We start from the raw sequence: 18,681 nt of genomic DNA on the forward strand, positions 1-18,681 counted from the left end.
GGAAATAAAAATAAGAATGTGGTACATATGATACAGCTCTACCCCAAAATATCCAATTTTATATTCACTAATGTAAAGACATGACATATAAGCAACTGTATATTTAGGAACATAAATTTCTTACTTTAGAACCTGCTTATAGAATGCCAGTATTTTGTCCAATTGGATATATATATATATATATATATATATATATATATATAGGAAAAGCAAAAGAGGTTAAGGATATTGTTAAAGGAGAAGTGAGAGAAAGGGACACCTAAAATGACACATTTTATTAAAGAAGAACAATATCCAGTTTACATAGTTTGAGATTGTAACTCATAGAAATGAATTTCAGACCATTCACCCATTTTTGACACAAAAATCATCCTATATTAGGACTGCAGATACCTCCTTGTCCTCAGTACCACGCTCTGTCCAGCAATCTCCCGATTCCTTGCTTGATCTCCTGAGTTCGCACTCCATAGACAATGGGGTTGAGGGCTGCAGGGATGACATGGTGGAGGACATTGAGCAAGACTGGCACATCAGGGGAGACCTTCTTCTTCACCACATGAGTGAGCACAAAAACCAGAAGGATGGTGCTGAAGAAGAGGATTAGGATGAAGTGAGAACCACATGTGCTCAGGGCCTTGGCCATGGCACCCTCTGCCTTGAGTCTCAGCACAGCTTGAAGGATGAGGCTGTAGGAGAGGAAGATGAGGATGAGATCAGATCCTAGCAGTGTCCAGCCTCCAGCAAACTGGTAGAGGCCATTGATGGTGACATCATCACAGGAAAGGCTGGGGACAGACATATTGGCGCAGATGCAGTTCTCAATGACATTTCTCCCACAATAATGGAGTCGTGAGGATAGAATGGGGATAGGCACTGTAGAAATAACATTCCTGGCCAAAATAAAAATAGCAGCCTTTACCACAAATTGGTCTGTGATGATGGATGGGTACCTCAGCGGGTGGCAAATGGCCACATAGCGGTCATAGGCCATGACCATGAATGTGCAGGACTCCATGGCATGGAAGCAGTTCATGATGAACATCTGAAGGAAGCAGGCATAGAAGCCGATGGACTTGAGGTCGAACCAAAAGATGGCCAGGACCTTGGGAATGACAGTGAGGCAGAGCACGATGTCCAACAGGGAGAGGATGCTGAGCAGGTAGTACATGGGCTCATGCAGAGAGGCTTCCAGCCTGATGGTGATCAGAAGAATACCATTGGCCCCCATGGCCAGGAGGAAGAGGAGGCTGAGGGGCAGGGAGATAGAAAGCTGCCAGCTGGGGGACCTGGCAAAACAATTCAGGAGGAAGTCTGAAACGTCAGTGGAGATGTTGCCATTTTGGTTTGTTGTCATCTTTTGTCCTATATTTCTACAGTTTTCTTTTAGTGGTCTGTAAAATTAAGGTAAAACTTAGCTACTGACTCAAGACACATGAATTTAGAAGAATTTGCTTCCCTTGGGTGAAACCCATTAGTCCTAGCAGGTCCTCTAGAGCCATGTGAATTCATGTGTTTATCCCTTGTGCCATCCTGCTCAGAAAGTCCTATCACTAAGCAGTATAGAGGAGTGAGATGATATGGTTCATTGATACGTTTTTTATTTGTTCAAGTTCTATTTTTAAGAGAATTGTTATGTCTTTGCAGCAACTAAAGAGAAGGGGAAAATTACTTGGAAAACTGCTTTTTGACCGATGAGTCTCTGAATTTGTACTTATAAGTTTCTTTTTTTTTTTGTATTTTGTTCTTTAATGACCACCTTGACTAACACATGATAATTTAACTATAACAACATGCAGAAATGAGTAGCAGAGTGTGGCACAAAGTAAGAACTCAGGTACATGTTCCTAGTTCTCCATGCTCCCCTGTTCTGAGTTTTCAGCTATAGTTGGTTTTAATCACAGGTTAAAAATTATGTACCCAGGCTTTAACATTAATTAATTTTCATTTGTCTAAAAAGTCACTTTAATTTGGTAGGTAGGGATCCTGCCAAATGATTGCCAATACATCTTCATACATGTAGGATTCTTAACTTCAGGAAAGGAAAAACCTGTAAGTAGAATGTGCAAATGCACATAGATATGTGGGAGCCATACATGTCATTGACAAATTGAAAGTAGATTATACTCATTGCAATAGTGTGAGAGTGATGAAGTCCACCTCTAAAGTCCTTTCATCCCGTTTCTATTTCCCTTTCTGTCTTCGATATAATGATCCAGGTCCTCTTGTCTAGTGATTATGCTTTGCTTTTGTGGAGTGGCTCACAAGACCTGGGAGTTGCTGCATGTGCTGTAAGCCATGAAGATAAAAACCCATAGAAAAATAACATCCAGTCTTGGGTTGGTGACCAAAGGACCTTCTCTTGTCTTGGGCACTATGTTCATTAAACTCTTCCTTTCTTTCAATTTTTCTTGTTGGATACATTCATTTGAATGTCTGAGATATCATCTGCTTAGCCCAGACCTTGCCACAGTGGCCTGCTGCATGTAAAACCATGTGGTCCTAGATTTGAAATACTCCCTCTAATCCCCACTTTCATCATTTACATTTTGTCTTTTGATCTTGGACATTGCACCTTCTAATCCTATTCTCTGCAAAATTCTGACATTTAATTCTTAAAAGTCAGAGCCCCAATCTCACCAAGTCCAAGCATCTCCTCTTCATCAGGCATTTCATAGTTTTCCTGGGAGGAAGAAGAGTTCATCGCATAGAAGGTGAGAAAATCTTGAAATGAACTTTGGAGGGTTCAGCCAAATGGAAGAAATGGCAATTCAGACTTGATTGTTCATTGAGTATCCATAGAGGAAGGAAGATGTTCTCTTTGTCTCCCAAAGATATTTGGGATCATTATTTCTAGCACTAGGATGAACTTTCTGAGGGTATCATAGGAGGATTTTTAATCTGTTCTTTCCACTCACTAACTCTTCCTTTCTCCTCATTTATCTGGATGTTCCTACATGCTTTTCAATCCATAATTTATTCAACAAGCATTGAAGAATCTACTCAGCCCTAGAAGTAGAGCATCTGAAATCACATATGTCCTTCCTCCGCTCTCCTCTCACTCTTGGATTGCAATCAGAGGTAACCAATGACAGTAGTGGACCTAAGGACTAGAGCTAATGTCTGCTGGTTCCAGGTGGGGACTGGATGTAGAAGCCAGTGAAATTGAAGGGCAGTGACAAAAGCAGAGACCCTGCTGGACAAGCTTTCTCCCAGGCTGCAGGACACCAGCATAGCACTACGGAAACCCTGTTTGAAGAAGAGGAGGGGTTGTTAAGGACCACCTAACTCCATAGGTACAGACAATTGTGAAACATCTCTCCCAAGTATCGTTTCAGGCATTATTGGTTGAACCAACCAGTGACACATACCTCTATGATCTGTGCATAATTTTCTGCTTTTGGCAGCAGTAGCTTTCAGAAATTCTTCATTTGGTTGAAATCTGAGGAACTACCCTCTGAGTCTTGGGGACCCTCCAACTGTGGTCTGTGTCTTCCATCTCTGAAATTGTGTAGATAAATAGGAATTTTCCTATGCCATGATTCAAGCATTTGTGGGCAGATTCTCTGCCTTAAAGCTCCTAAATGTTCATATTCACAGATGAAGCCCTCAAATTTTCTGATGTGAGCTTCAGATGATGCACTTCCCCAACCCCCTCTGCTCAGTAATCTCCTGAGGACAAATTTCTGCTTCTCCGCATCTCTGACACCACCCAGCAAAACATCAGAAAAGGCAAGAGGAGGGCAAAAGGCAAGGTATCAGAGCACAGGTTGTTACATGTGCCTGACCTGAGACAGGATGCAGTCTCTACTACCCCACGTTCAGACTACTTTATCCATTCTGACTCGGGAATGGAACAGAGCAAGATCTGTCCTGAAGAGGAATGTCTACCCCATGTTCCAGCTAATCTTGGTATAGCTGCCTCTCAGACACCCTCTAACCAGACTCACCTACAGAAGATGTGAGTAGGGCATCTGGCCCCACTGCTATTGGGGTTCTGGTTACCTCCTGAAGGATCTGGTGTAGTTATAACTCCAGAGCTTGAGGGACTATGCCCTCTGGGACCTTCTCCATCCCTACTCCTTGGGCCTACAATGCCCTCCTGGGACAGACAGACAGGCAGGCAGCTGTGAGAAGAAAATGATTTTCTTTCTCTCTAAACTAAGGAGCTTTGTTATTCCAGTCCTACATTGACTGAGTGTTTTGTACGCAGTCAGTCTCCTGGGTGTGGGCATGTTACATCCATCTATCCATGTTCACACTCCTGTGCACATGCACACTCAGTGCCTTGCATGGGTCCAATATGCTCACTCAGATGTTCTCATAGACTTCCTGCACATAATTGTTCGATAAGCCCTCCCAAACCATGCTCTTGAATGTTACCTCATCATGGCTCTTATCACTGCATTATAATGATAATAATGCAAGAGAACCTTCAAAAAGTATTCCTGTGAAAATGCAATGTGTTTTTAGAGAGAAATTCTCATAGAAAATTTTTTGGAGTGAAAGGTGTTTTAAATGGGTTGTATATACAACTACATAATAGGAAACGTAATTTGTTTCTTTTTTTAAAAAATTTCATTTTGAACTTCATGTGAATTATTCTTACTTCTCCAATAATGGGAGCACACATGATCAGTTTCTTTATTTTTTATTCATTTGTTTTTATTAATTGCTTTATTATATGTAGTTGATATACACTGTTAACGTTAGTTTCTGGTGTACAACACAGTGATTGCACAAGTCTATGCATTATCCTTGCTCCCCACCGATGTACCAACTGTCTGTCACCGTACAAATCTACTCCAATGCCGTCAACTATGTTCCCTGTGCTGTGCCATCACCATCAGTCTCTTCCAAGGCCGCCTTTTACTCTCTTTCTACCTGTCTTTCTTCTGTGTATCTCAACATCGCTACTATTTTTTCCTTCCTTCAGGGAAGTGAAAACTCTGGTGTTCTTAAAATATGTGTTTCTAATTAATCTTAAGTATGCTTTTTTTTTTTTGGCTTAGGATTTGGAGATGAATTTATAATAGAAAATCATTAAGTGTCCTTATTAATTATGTGTTTGTTTATGGTAGAAAAGGTTCGAAATTGAAGTTGTACAGATGTCACTGGTTTATAAATCTGATGTTATTCTTTGTTTACACTTAACACTAATTTTTAATCATCCATCCATGTTGCTCCATGCAAGTCCACTTCATTCTTTTTTGAGTGTTGTTCAGTTCCTGTAATGTGCATTTTTCCTCTTTCTGTAAGCAATCTTGGCGCCAGTGACTCATAATTAATTGTTACCAAAAATACTGTTGCTGTCAATATCCTTGTACACTTCTCCTTGTAGACTTATACTAGGTATACGTGGAGGATTTTTTATTCAATCAAAGCATATAAAACTATTTAATTTCACTAGAAATTGCGAAACCTCTCTCCAAAATTTTTATAAAATCTCAGTAGAAATTCTGACAGTTTCTTTTTTTCACATTCCTTACACCATTTTTTGCTATCCCTTTTAAAAAAAAACAGCATAAGGATATAAAATAGTATGTTACTATTACATTTTTTAATTTTTTAATGTATTTTATTTATTTGTCTCAGAGAGAGAGAGAGAGTAAGTGAGAGAGAGAGTAAGTGAGAGAGAGCATGCACCAGCAGGGAGAAGGGCAAGCAGAGGGGTAAGGAGTCTCCCCATTGAGCAAGGAGACTGATGTAGGATTTGATCCCTGGACCCTGGGATCATGACCTGAGCAGAAGGGAGACACTTAACCAACTGAGCCACCGAGGGATCTTTGTATGTTACTATTTTTAATTTGATTTCCCCCCAGTAAGTGAGCATTGTACATATACTGTTTAGCCATTTGAGGTTTTCATACTGTGAATTACACGTTGACATCCTTTACCTACTTTTACTATTGATTTTTATTTTCTTGTATATTGACAAAATCTCCATGCATATTTTAAATATTAGAGTACCCTGTTGGCTAGATATTGCTAGATCTCCTTTAGTCTGTTATAAAGCTCTCAATTTTAGTGTCTGCTGTCCATTATTCAATAGACATCTTTCAATTTGATCAAGTCAAATTCTGTTTTTCTATGAATAGCTTTTCTCTGTGGATCTTATTTAGGGAACATTCCAAAAGATTGTGAAGGTGCTTTTGTTTGTTTTTGTTTGTTCTAATTTTTTGTAAAGCTTAATGCATTATATTTTATACTGATATATTTAAATATGTTTGTGGTTTATATTGTCAAGAGTAGGGAGTAGTATTATGTTAGTATGCAGTGCTATATTCACAACATCTGTGACTATACAAAATAGTGTGTTGCTAGTTTTATATAAATTTCCTCTACTTTGAGTCCCCTAACTCCTCAGCACTACTTTGGGCACTCTCACGGTGTCTCCTAGACCTCCCCATGAGCCATGATTGTGGGTCACTGCCAGCAGCACAGGGCCCATCAGTGGCAGCTACACTGCCCAGTCTGAATAGCTTCCATTTTCTTGATAGAGGTGGTGTTGCAGTTACTAAATCGTTTTTTCTAAGATTAAACACAATTGCCTAAGTTGTTTTAATTATGCTTTTGTCTTTGAAGGTATCCACCCACCTTGTTGACCTATGTGCTCTATGTAAACTGTCCTGGATGTGTTTTTGTTTGTTTGTTTTTACCTTATTGTAAATTAAATTCCAGTTAGTTAACATACACGGTAATCTTAGTTTCAGATGTACAACATAGTGATTCAACAATTCCATACATTACCCAGTGCTCATCACAATAAGTGTGCTCTTTAATCTGCATAAACTTTTTAACCCATCCACCACTTCCACCCCTCCGGTAGCCATCGGTTGCTCTATATAGTTCACAGTCTGTTTCTTGGTCCCTCCGCCTTTGTTCCCCTTTTGCTCGTATCTTTTGTTTCTTAAATTCCATATATGAGTTCTCTGACTGACTTATTTCACTTAGCATAATACTCTCTAGCTCCATCCGGGTTATTGCAAATGGCAAGATTCCATTCTTTTGTATGGCTGAGTAATATCCCATTATATCTATCTATTATCTATCGACCATCCTTATCTATCATCTATCATCTATCTATCTATCTATCTATCTATCTATCTATCTATCTATCTATCTATCATCTGTCATCTATCTCTCATCTATCATCTATTTATCTATCATCTATCATCTATCTATCTACTACCTATCACTGTCTATCTATCATCTATATATCTCACATCTTCTTTATCCATTCATCAGTCATTGGACACCTGGGCCGTTTCCATAATCTGGCTATTGTAGATAATGCTGCTATAAATATCAGGATACATGTATCCCTTTGAATTAATATTTTTGTAATATTTGGGTAAATACCCAGTAGTGCAATTCCTGGATCATAGGGTAGCTCTATTTTTAACTTTTTGAGGAATCTCCATACTGTTTTCCACAGTGGCTACACAGTTTGCATTCCTACCGACAATGCAAGTGTGTTCCCCTTTTCCCACATCCTCACCGGCTACTGTTGCTTCTTGTGTTGTTGATTTTAGCCATTCTGACTGGTGTGAGGTGATATCTCACTGTAGTTTTGATTTGTATTTCCCTGAGGATGAGTGATGATGAGCATCTTTTCATGTGTCTGTTGGCATTTGCATGTCTTCTTTGAAAAAAATGTCTATGTTTTATGCACATTTTTAAATTGGAGTTTTGTTTTTTGGGGTGTTGAGTTATAAGTTCTTTATATATTTTAGTTACTAACTCTTTATCAGGTATGTCATTTGCAAATATTTACTCCCTTTCTGTAGGTTGCTTTTTAGTTTTATTGATTATTTCCTTTGCTGTGCAGAAGCTTTTTATTTTGATGAAGTCCCACCAGGTCATTTTTGCTTTAGTTTCCCTTGTCTCAGGAGACATATCTAGTAAGAAGTTGGTACAGCTGATGTCAGTGAGGTTACTGCCTGTGTTCTCCTCTAGGATTCTTATGCTTTCAGGTCTCACATTTAGCTCTTTCATCCATTTTAAATTTATTTTTGTGTGTGGTGTAAGAAAGTGGTCCAGTTTCATTCCTCTGCATGTTGCTGTCCAGTTTTCCCAACATCATTTGTTGAAGAGACTCTCTGTTTTCCATTGGATATTCTTTCCTGCTTTGTTGAAGATTAGTTGATCATAGAGTTGACGGTCCATTTCTGGGGTCGCTATTCTGTTCCTTTGATCTGTGTCTGTTTTTGACACTTCTTGACACTGATCTAGATACTGTTTTGGTCACTACAGCTTTGTAATACAACTTGAAGTTCAGGATTGTGATGTCTCTGGCTTTGCTTTTCTTTTTTCAAATTTGCTTTGGCTATTTGGGGTCTTTTGTGGTTCCAAAAAAATTTTAGAATTGTTTGTTCTAGCTCTGTGAAAAATGCTGTTGGTATTTTCATAAGGATTACGTTAAACGTGTAGATTGCCTTGGGAGGTATAGACATTTTAACAATATTTTTTCTTCTAATTCATGAGCAGAGAATTTTTTTTTCCATTTCTTTGTGTCCTCTTCAATTTCTTTTTTCAGTGTTTTATAGTTTTCAGGGTATAAATCTTTCACTTCCTTGGTTAGGTTCATTCGTAGGTATCTTATGGTTTTTTGTGCAATTGTGAATAGGATTGATTCCTTGATTTCTCTTTCTGCTGCTTCATTATTGATGTGTAGAAGTGCAAGAGATCTCTGTACATTGATTTTGTATCCTGTAACTTTACCGAATTCGTTTATCAGTTCTAGCCATTTTTGGTGGAGTCTTTCAGGTTTTCCATGTATAGTATCATGTAATCTGTAAATAGTGAAAGTTTGACCTCTTCCTTGCTGATCTGGATGCCTTTTATTTCTTTGTTTTGCGATTGTCAGTGGCTATGACTTCCAGCACTATGTTAAATAACAATGGTGGAAGTGGATATCCCCGTCTTATTCCTGACCTTAGAGGAAAAACTCTCGGTCCCCATCCCCCCCCCTTAAGGATGATAATTAGCTGTGGATTTTTCATAGGTGGACTTTGTTATGTTGAGGTATGTTCCTTCTAACCCTACTTTGTTGAGGGTATTTCTTTAAATCTTTTTAAATCATAAATGGATATTGTACTTTGTCAAATGCTTTTTCTGCATCTGTTGAAATGATCTTTTCTTTTTTTGTTCAAATGTGAATTTTATTCAAATTCAAGTTAGTTAACATACAGTGTAGTATTGGTTTCAGGACTAGAATGTAGTGATTCATCACTTAGGTATAACACCCATTGCTCATCCCAGCAAGTGCTCTCCTTAATGCCCATCACCCTTTTAGCCCCTCTCCCATTCAGCAACCTTCAGTTTGTTCTCTATATTTAAGAGTCTCTTATGGTTTGCCTCCCTTGAAACAAAACAGATGAACATAGAGGGAGGGAAGGAAAAATGTCTTTGCTTTTATTAATATGGTGTATCACATTGATTGGTTTGCCGGTATTGAAACAGCCATTCAGCCCATGAATAAATCCTACTTGATAGTTGTGAATGTTTTTTCAAGACGCATTGTTAGATTCGATTTGCTAGTACTTTATTGAGGATTTTTGCATCTATGTTAATGAGATATACCAGCCTGTATTTCTCTTTTTTAGTGGTGACTTTATCTGGTTTTGGTGTTAGGATAATGCTGGCTCATAGAATGAATTTGGATGTTTTCCTTTTCTTTATATTTTTTTGAATACTTTGAGAAGAATAGATATCAACTCTTCTTTAAAGAGTTTGGTAGTATTCACCTGTGAAGCCATTTGGCCCTGGACTTTTGTTTGTTGGAAGTTTTTTGATTATTGTTTCTATTCTTTGATTATTTATTTCAATTTCTTTTTTTTTTTTAAAGATTTTATTTATTTATTCGACAGAGATAGAGACAGCCAGCGAGAGAGGGAACACAAGCAGGGGGAGTGGGAGAGGAAGAAGCAGGCTCATATCAGAGGAGCCTGATGTGGGACTCGATCCCAGAACGCCGGGATCACGCCCTGAGCCGAAGGCAGACGCTTAACTGCTGTGCCACCCAGGCGCCCCTATTTATTTCAATTTCTTTGCTGGTTATCAGTCTGTTCAAGTTTTCTCTTTCTCCTTTTTTGTTAGTTTATATGTTACTTGAATTTATCTATTTCTTTCAGTTTGTTGGCATATAGTTTTTCATAATATTCTCTCATAATGTTTTGTATTTCTGTGGTATTGGTTGTTATTTCTCTTCTCTCATTTGTGATTTTGTTTATTTGGGTTCTTTCTCTTTTCTTTTTGATAAGTCTGGCTAGAGGATTATCAATTTTATTGATTTTTTTCAAAGAACTCCTGGTTTTACTGATCTGTTCTTTTTTTTTTTTTTTTTTTTTTTAGTTTCTGTATCATTTATTTCTGCTCTAATCTTTATTATTTCCTTCCTTTTGCTGGCTTTAAGTTTCTTTGTTGGTTCTTTTTCTAGCTCATTTAGATGTGAGGTTAGGTTGTTAATTTGAGGGTTTTCTTGCTACTTGAGGGAGGCCTTTATTGCTATCCACATCCTTAGGATTGCTTTTGTTGCATCCCAAATGTTTTGGAATGTTGTGTTTTCATTTTCATTTGTTTCCATGTATTTTTTTATTTCTTTTGATTTCCTGGTTAACCCATTTATTCTTTAGTAAGGTGTTCTTTAACCTCTATGTATTTGTGGTCTTTCTAAATTTTTTCTTGTGGTTGACTTCTAGTTTCATAGTGTTGTGTCCTAAAAGGTGCATGGTATGATTTCAATATTTTTATTTTTGTTGAGGCCTTTTTTGTGACCTACTATGTATTCTCTTCTGGAGAATGTTCCATTTGGAAATGAAAGGGGTGGGTATTGTGCTGTTTTAGGATGCAATGTTCTGAATGTATTTGTTAAATCTATCTGGTTTAGTGGGTTAATCAAAGCCATTGTTCATTAATTTTCTGCTTAGATGATTGTCCATTGATGTAAGTGTGGTGTTAGAGCCCCTACTATTGTTGCATTGTTATCACTTAGATCCTGTATGTTGTTATTAATTAATTGTTTTATATATTGGGTGTTCCCATTTTGGCTGCATAAATATTTATAATTATTATATCTTGGTGTTGGATTGTCTCCTTTATGATTATATAATGTCCTCTTTGTCTCTTTTTAGTCTTTGTTTTAAAGTCTAGTTTGTCAGATATAATTATTGCTTCTCCGGCTTTCTTTTGACATCCATTTGCGTGATAGATGTTTCTCCAATTCCTCACTTTCTATCCACAGATGTGTTTAGGTCTAGAATGTGGAGAATTTTAACAAGGTGTTCTGTGGTCTGCTTGTTAAATGAGACCTGACCCCAAGTCCACCAGAACTTTGTCCCTGCAGAACTCTCTGGTCAGAAAAAGTGGTGTGGGCAGGGGTATGTGCTGGTCTTCTGGGGGAGGGGCCTGATGTGTTAGGACTGAGGCAAGCTTGACCGAGAAGGGCAGTCCGCCAGAGCACAGGGAGGGCAGGGCTTGGTGTATGGGAGTTAAGCAGTCAGTGTAGGGTCTGAGGGGCTTCTCTCGGGTGTTTCTGTGTTTATTTTTAGAGGCGAGGGAGGGAAATGGTGCCAGCCAGCTCCTTGGTTCCCAGAGAGGAGTCTGTGAATTCCTCCCCCTAGTGATGCATTCTGAGAAGAGCAAATAATCTCCCCTCAGTGTGCCCCAAACATTTTTCAGATTGCTGTTTCCAAGCTGCCTTCCCCTGTGTTGTTTGCCTGCCTTCTTTCCAGGAGCAATGTAGTGCCCTCCTGGCTCTATCCCAGCCAAGCCTGCAGACCTTTAAAACTCCAGGCTTTAAGCCCCACTGGTTGGAAGAACTCATGAAATTCAGACTCTTTCATTTTCCAAGCCAATGGCTTTGGGGAAATGATCTCTCTGTGTAATTCCTGTGAGCTTTTCGCTTTCTCACCCTTCTCTGTGACCACAGCTCCCTCCCCTCCACAGCACCTCTGACCCATTTCTCCCTTGAACCATCTCTCTGCACTTCCTACCTTCCTTGATGTGCCTTCTACTCTCCCTTTAGTTACGGAGTTGTTCTGTCAGTCTTCGGGTTGATTTCAGGGGTATTTAGGATGATTTGATAGTTACCTAGTTGTGTTTGTGGGACTGGATGAACCTAGGGTCGTCCTATTCTTACTACCCTTCTCCTTTCCTCCCCCTGGGTGTACTAAGTATTTTTGAATACCACTCCTGCTTATAGTGTTAAGTAATTTTATTTTTATCTATCTTATCTTTATCTCTATCTTATTTGTAGCTATCTCTATACAGAGATAAATATTTGAACTTTTCCCCACTGACTCGAGATGTCAGCTGTATTGTATACCAAGTTTCGTGCACACACGGCTGTGTTTCTGTTCCATCATTCATGTGTTTGACCTTACTACAGCAATGCCACATTATTTGTGTTAGTATTGCTTTGTAATACATACTATTATATGGCAGGGTGAGTTCCCATTTGAATCTATCCAAACATTTTTAGGGTTTTTTTACAAAAATTTTGTGGATTATTATTTTCTACGTGGAGTTTGTAATCAGCATACTTGTGCCACATTCTGTTGGTGATAAGAGAGTCCTTGCAAGCAGCCCAGATTCACTGGACTTGGCTTCTTTATGCGAGGAGTGTTAAAGACTCTGTGGCTATATTAAAACCTTCACTGTCAACTGCTAATTTTCATTTTTTTAAGCATTTTTTGTTTATTACTAAAATTACTTTATTTCTGATTTACTTTTGTTTCTACTCCAGCCTTTTATTTTCTACTTTAACTCCTCAAAATACCATCTGTATACATCAGAATCTCAGAGTCTGTTTAGGAACCCACCAAGAGTAGGAGGTGACCTGCACTCAGCCTTTAGAATGGACTGTTTTTCTATGATACCGTAATATACCTGGAAAGTTTTACTTTTAACATCTAATGTCTCTTTACAATACCTTCAAACTTTAGTCTGACATTTTAAAAATTTGTGAGCAGTCCTTCATTTCACTTTCTTCAAGTATGTTCCCAGTCTGTTTATTTATTTCATCATGTAGCACTTATTAGACCAAATTCACATTGTGACATCCTTGCACATGATTTCTTATCCATTTCTTCCTCCTTCTTTCTGTATCTTCTGACCATTAGCTAATAGGACTATGAATCTCCTTGGCCTGATCCAGCTCATTAATAGGCTACTCAGATGAATTTATTCAGCTATTCAGCTCATCCACTGATGGCTTTATAGCAACTGTTTTATTTATTTATTTTTTTTGGTATTTTATTTTTTTAACTTAAATTTTGGTTAGTTAACATACAGCGCAGTATTGGTTTCTGGAGTAGAATTCAGTGATTCATCACTTACAATACCCAGGGCTCACCACAGCAAGTGCCCTCTTTAATATGCATCAACCATCTAGCCCATCCCCCAGCCACCTCCCTCCATCAACCCTCAGTTTGTTCTCTATCATTAAAAGTCTTTAATGGTTTGTTTTCCTCTCTCCTTTTTTTTCTTTTTTCATTTCTCCTTTCCCGTATGTTCATCTATTTTCTTTCTTAAATTCCACATATGAGTGGGATAATATGGTATTTGTCTTTCTTTGACTGACTAGTTTTGCTTAGCATAACACCATCTAGTTCCATCCACGTTGTTGCAAATGGCAAGATTTCATACTTTTTGATGGCTGAGTAACAATCCAGTGTATACATATACACCACATCTTCTTTATCCATTCATCAGTTGATGGCCATTTGGGTTCTTTCCATAATTTGGCTATTGTTGATAATGCTGCTATAAACATTGAGGTGCATGTACCCCTTCAAATCAGTATTTTTGTGTCCTTTGGTAAATACCTAGTAGTGCAATTGCAGGGTTGTAGGGTAGTTCTATTTTTAACCTTTTCAGGAACCTCCATTTTGTTTTCCAGAGTGGCTGCACCAGTTTGCATTCCCAACAGTGCAAGAGGATTCTTTTTTCTCTGCATCCTAGCCAACACCTGTTGTTTCTTGTATTGTTAATTTTAGCCATTCTGACTGGTGTCAGGTGGAATTTCATCATGGTTTTAATTTGTATTCCCCTGATGACGAGTGATGAAAAGACACATCTTTTCATGTGTCTGTTAGCCATCTGGGTATCTTTTTTGAAAGGTGTCTATTCATATCTTCTGCCCATTTCTTGACTGGATTATTTGTTTTTTGAATGTTGAGTTTGATAAATTCTTTATGGATTTTGGTTACTAACCCTTTATCAGGTATGTCATTTGCAAATATAGTTTGTTGATTGTTTCCTTTGCTGTGCAGAAGCTTTTATCATGATGCAGTCCCAATAGTTCATTTTTGCTTTTGTTTCCCTTCCCTTTGGAGACATGTCTAGTAAGAACTTTCTACTACTGAGGTCAAAGAGGTTTCTGCCTGTGTTCTCCTTAGGATTTTGATGATTTCCTTTCTCACATTTAGGTCTTTCATCCATTTTGAATTTATTTTTGTGTATGGTGTAAGAAAATGGTCCAGTTTCATTCTTCTGCATGTTGCTGTTCAGTTTTACAGCACCATTTGTTGAAGAGACTGTCTTTTTTCCACTGGATATTCATTCCTGCTTTGCTGAAGATTAATTGACCATAGAGTTGTGTCTCCATCTCTGGGTTCTCTATTTTGTTCCATTGATCTATTTGTCTCTTTTTGTGCCAGTACCGTAGTATCTCGATGTCTACAGCTTTCTTTAATATGGCTTGAAGTGCAGAATCATGATGCCTCCCACATTGCTTTTCTTTTTTCAGGATTGCTTTGGCTATTCGGGATCTTTTGTGGTTCCACATAAATTTTGTTTGTTCTAGCTCTGTGAAAAATGCTGGTGGTATTTTGATAAGGATTGCATTAAATGTGTAGATTGCTCTAGGTAGTATGGACATTTTAATGATGTTTGTTCTTCCAATCTATGATCATGGAATGCTTTTCCATTTCTTTGTGTCCTCTTCAATTTCTTTCATAAGTATTCTATAATTTTAAGAGTACAGATCTTTTACCTTTTTGGTTAAGTTTTTTTCTTAGCTATCTTATGGTTTTTGAGGGGGGTCTTAGTCTGGTTTTGGGATTAAGGCAATTCCAGTGTCATAGAACAAGTTTGGAAGTTTTCCTTCCATTTCTGTTTTTGAAATAGCTTCAGAAGAATAGGTATTATTTCTTCTTTAAGTGTTTGATAAAATTCCCCTGGGAAGCCTTCTGGCTCTGGACTCTAGTTTTTGGGAGGTTTTTGATGACTGCTTCAGTTTCCTTGCTGGTTATGGGTCTGTTCAGATTTTCTACCTCTTCCTGATTCAGTCTTGGTAATTTATAAGTTTCCAGGAATGCATCCATTTCTTCCAGATTGCCTAATTTTGTTGGCATATAGTTGCTCATAATATGTTCTTACAGTTGTCTGTATTTCCTTAGTGTTGGTCATGATCACTTCCTTTTATTCATGATTTCATTAATGTGGGTCCTTTCTCTTTTCTTTTTGAGAAGTCTGGCTAGGGGTTTATCGATCTTATTTCAAAGAACCAGCTTCTAGTTTCGTTGATTTATTCTACTGTTCTAGTTTCTATTTCATTGATTTCTGCTCTAATCTTTATTAGTTCTCTTCTGCTTAGTTTAGGTTTTATTTGCTGTTCTTTCTCCAACTCCTTTAGGTGGAAGATTAGCTCGTGTATTTGAGATTTTTCTCATTTTTGAGAAAGGCTTGTATTGCAATGTACTTCCCTCTTAGGACCACCTTTGCTATATCCCAAAACTTTGAACAGTTGTATTTTCATTTTCATTAGTTTCTATCAATTTTTAAAATTCTTTAATTTCCTGGTTGACCCATTCATTCTTTAGTAGGATGTTTTTTAACCTCCATGTATTTGAGGTCTTCCCAATTCTTTTCTTGTAGTTGCCTTCAAGCTTCATAGCATTATGGTCTGAAAATATGCATGGTATGATCTTGATCTTTTTATGCTTGTTGAGGGCTGATTTGTGACCCAGTATGTGATCTATTCTGGAGAATGTTTCATGTGCACTTAAAAAGAATGTGTATTTTGCTGCCTAAGGATGAAATGTTCTGAATATATCTTTTAAGTCCATCGCATCCATTGTATCATTCAAATCTAATGTTTCCTTGTTGATTTTCTGTTTAGATTATTTGCCCATAGATGTAAAGGGGTATTAAAGTTCCCTACTATTATTGTATTATTATCCCTGAGCTTTGTTATGTTTACTATTAATTTTTTAATGTATTTGGATGTTCCCATGTTGGATGCATAAGCATTTACAATTGTTAGATCTTCTTGATGGATAGGCCCCTTAATTATGAGATAATGTACTTCTTCATCTCTTGCTACAGTCTTTGTTTTGAAATCTAGTTTGTCTAAGTATGGCTACTTTGGCTTTTTTTTTTTTTTTTTTACATCAATTTGCATAATAGATGGTTCTCCATCCCCTCACTTTCAATCTGCAGTGTCTTTAGGTCTAAAATGAGTCTCTTCTAGGTAGCATATAGATGAATATTGGTTTTTTATTCCTGATTCTGAAACCCTATGTCTTTTGATTGGAGCATTTAGTCCATTTGCATTTAGAGTGATTATTGAAAGATATGAATTTAGTTCCATTATATTCCTGTAGCATTGGTATTTCTGGTGATGTTCTCTGGTCCTTTTTATTTATTTTACTTTTTTAAAGATTTTATTTATTTGAGAGTGAGAGTGAAAGAGATCACAGAGGGAGAGGGAGAAGCAGACTCCCTGCTGAGCAGGGAATCTGATGCAGGGCTCTATCGCAGGATTCTGAGATCATGACCTGAGCCGAAGGCAGATGCTTACCTGACTGAGCCACCCAGGTGCCCATCTCTGGTCCTTTTTTTAGTCTTTCATGCTTTTTGTCTTTTTTTCTCCACTCAAAGTGTCCCTCTTAAAATTTCTTGCAGGGCTGGTTTAGTGGTCATGAACTCCTTTAGTTTTTACTTGTCTGGAAAACTCTTTATCTCTTCTATTCTGAATAATAGCCTTGGTGGATAAAGAATCCTTGGCTGCGTATTTTTCCCATTCGGTATGTTGTATATTTCCCTCCCTTCCCTTTTGGCCTGCCATGTGTCTGTGGACAGATCTGCTGGAAGCCTAATCTGTCTTCCCCTGTAGGTTAAGAATTTTTTTTTTCCCTTACTGCTTTCAGGATTCATTCCCTTTTCTGTGTAGTTTGTGAATTTGACTATGAGATGGTCAGGTTTTTGTTGAATTTAATGGGAGTTCTCTGTGCTTCTTGGATTTTGATGTCTGTGTCCTTCCCCAGACTAGAGAAGTTTTCAGCTATAGTTTGTTTGAAGAAACCTGCCCCCTTTTCTCTCTCTTCATCTTCTGGGATTCCCATGATACAAATGTTATTTTATCTTTATAAGTCGCTGAGTTCCCTAAATCTACCTTTATGATCCATTACTTTTCTTTCCCTCTTCTTTTCAGCTTCATTATTTTCTATAATTTTATCTTCTATACTACTGATTCACTCCTCCGCTCCATCTATCCTTGTTTTTATGGCTTCCATTTGGGTTTGCATCTTGGTTGTAGCATTTTAAATTTTGGCCTGACTAGATTTTTGTTCTTTTATCTCTGCAGTAAGGGATTCTCTTGTGTCTTGTATGCTGTTTTCAAGTCCAGCTTGTATCCTTATAATTGTTTTAAATTCTAGTTGAGACATGTCACTTATATCTGTATTAATTAATTCCTTGGCCTTGAGTTCTACTTCCCATTCTTTCTTTTGGGGTGAATTTCTCTGTCTTGCCATTTTGTCCAGAAAAGAAAACAAGAAATTAAAAAACAAACAACAAAAAAAGCAAAACAAAAAAAACACCCAAAAACAACAACAAAAAAAGTAGGTCTTGGGTGTGTTTTCATCTGCTTGTTAAAATAATCTAGATCCCAAAATACCAATATATATAATGAAATGATATATGTATATAATGAAAATAAACCAAAAAATATATAAAAATGTATAAACATAAAAATTTAAAAAATTAATAATATGTTGTTACCTGCTGTATAGTACATAATTAGTTTTTGATGTAGTGTTCAATGATTCATTAGAACATAATAAAAAAAAAAAAAAGAAAGAACTATTACTGAGTGGTAGTCATTCTGTCCCAAGGGAATCAGAAGAATAAGATTAAAATTTCCATAGGGGAAAATGAAAGATCATGTGAAAAAATAATAATAATAAAAGTAAAACAGGAATTGAAAATAAGAAAATAAATGAAAAAATAATAATAAAAAATGAATAAATGTAAAAAGGAAGCTGTATCCTATTTCCCCTAGAGCTGAAGCTTTGCTGTACTGTGTTCAGTAGACTTGTTATGAGTGAGTTGTTTGTGCTGGTCTTTGGGTGGAGGGGCCTGGTGTGTTGATTTTCAGGTTGACTTGTTTCAGTGTAAATAGGCCTCCAGGGTACAGGGGGATGAGGCTTGGTGTAAGTGGCTTGGCCTCCACTGCGTGGAGCTGTTTTGCTCCCTGTGGGCTTTCATCTCTGATTGGCAGGATGAATATGGCAGCACCCTGCTCTCTAGCCCTGGAGCTGAAAGTTTTCACCACCCCCCCAACTCTTCAGTAAGCACTCACAGAAGAGCAATCAGTCACCCCTCTTGTGTCCACAGTTTCAGTCTGAACACTGCATGTTCACCCTGCCTGTGACTCAGCTTTTTTATCTCAGGTGT

At 37.6% G+C, this 18,681-nt stretch overlaps 1 protein-coding gene across 1 annotated transcript; it reads right to left on the reverse strand.

Annotated features, from left to right (window-relative positions):
* Positions 1–403: 403 nt before the first annotated feature.
* Positions 404–1,354, reverse strand: LOC123782719 (olfactory receptor 56A3-like). The gene has a single exon (XM_045782990.2). The coding sequence runs from the start codon at positions 1,352–1,354 to the stop codon at positions 404–406; it is 951 nt and encodes a 316-aa protein (XP_045638946.2).
* Positions 1,355–18,681: the final 17,327 nt, after the last annotated feature.

This window comes from Ursus americanus, chromosome 16 (genome assembly GCF_024610735.1).
Source record: "Ursus americanus isolate L20-20 chromosome 16, mUrsAme1.1.p, whole genome shotgun sequence".
NCBI classification, from domain to species: Eukaryota; Metazoa; Chordata; class Mammalia; order Carnivora; family Ursidae; genus Ursus; species Ursus americanus.

Bases quoted from the DNA above. Each gene is read 5' to 3' on its own strand.
- LOC123782719 (XM_045782990.2), bottom strand. From the start codon at position 1,354: ATGACAACAAACCAAAATGGCAACATCTCCACTGACGTTTCAGACTTC.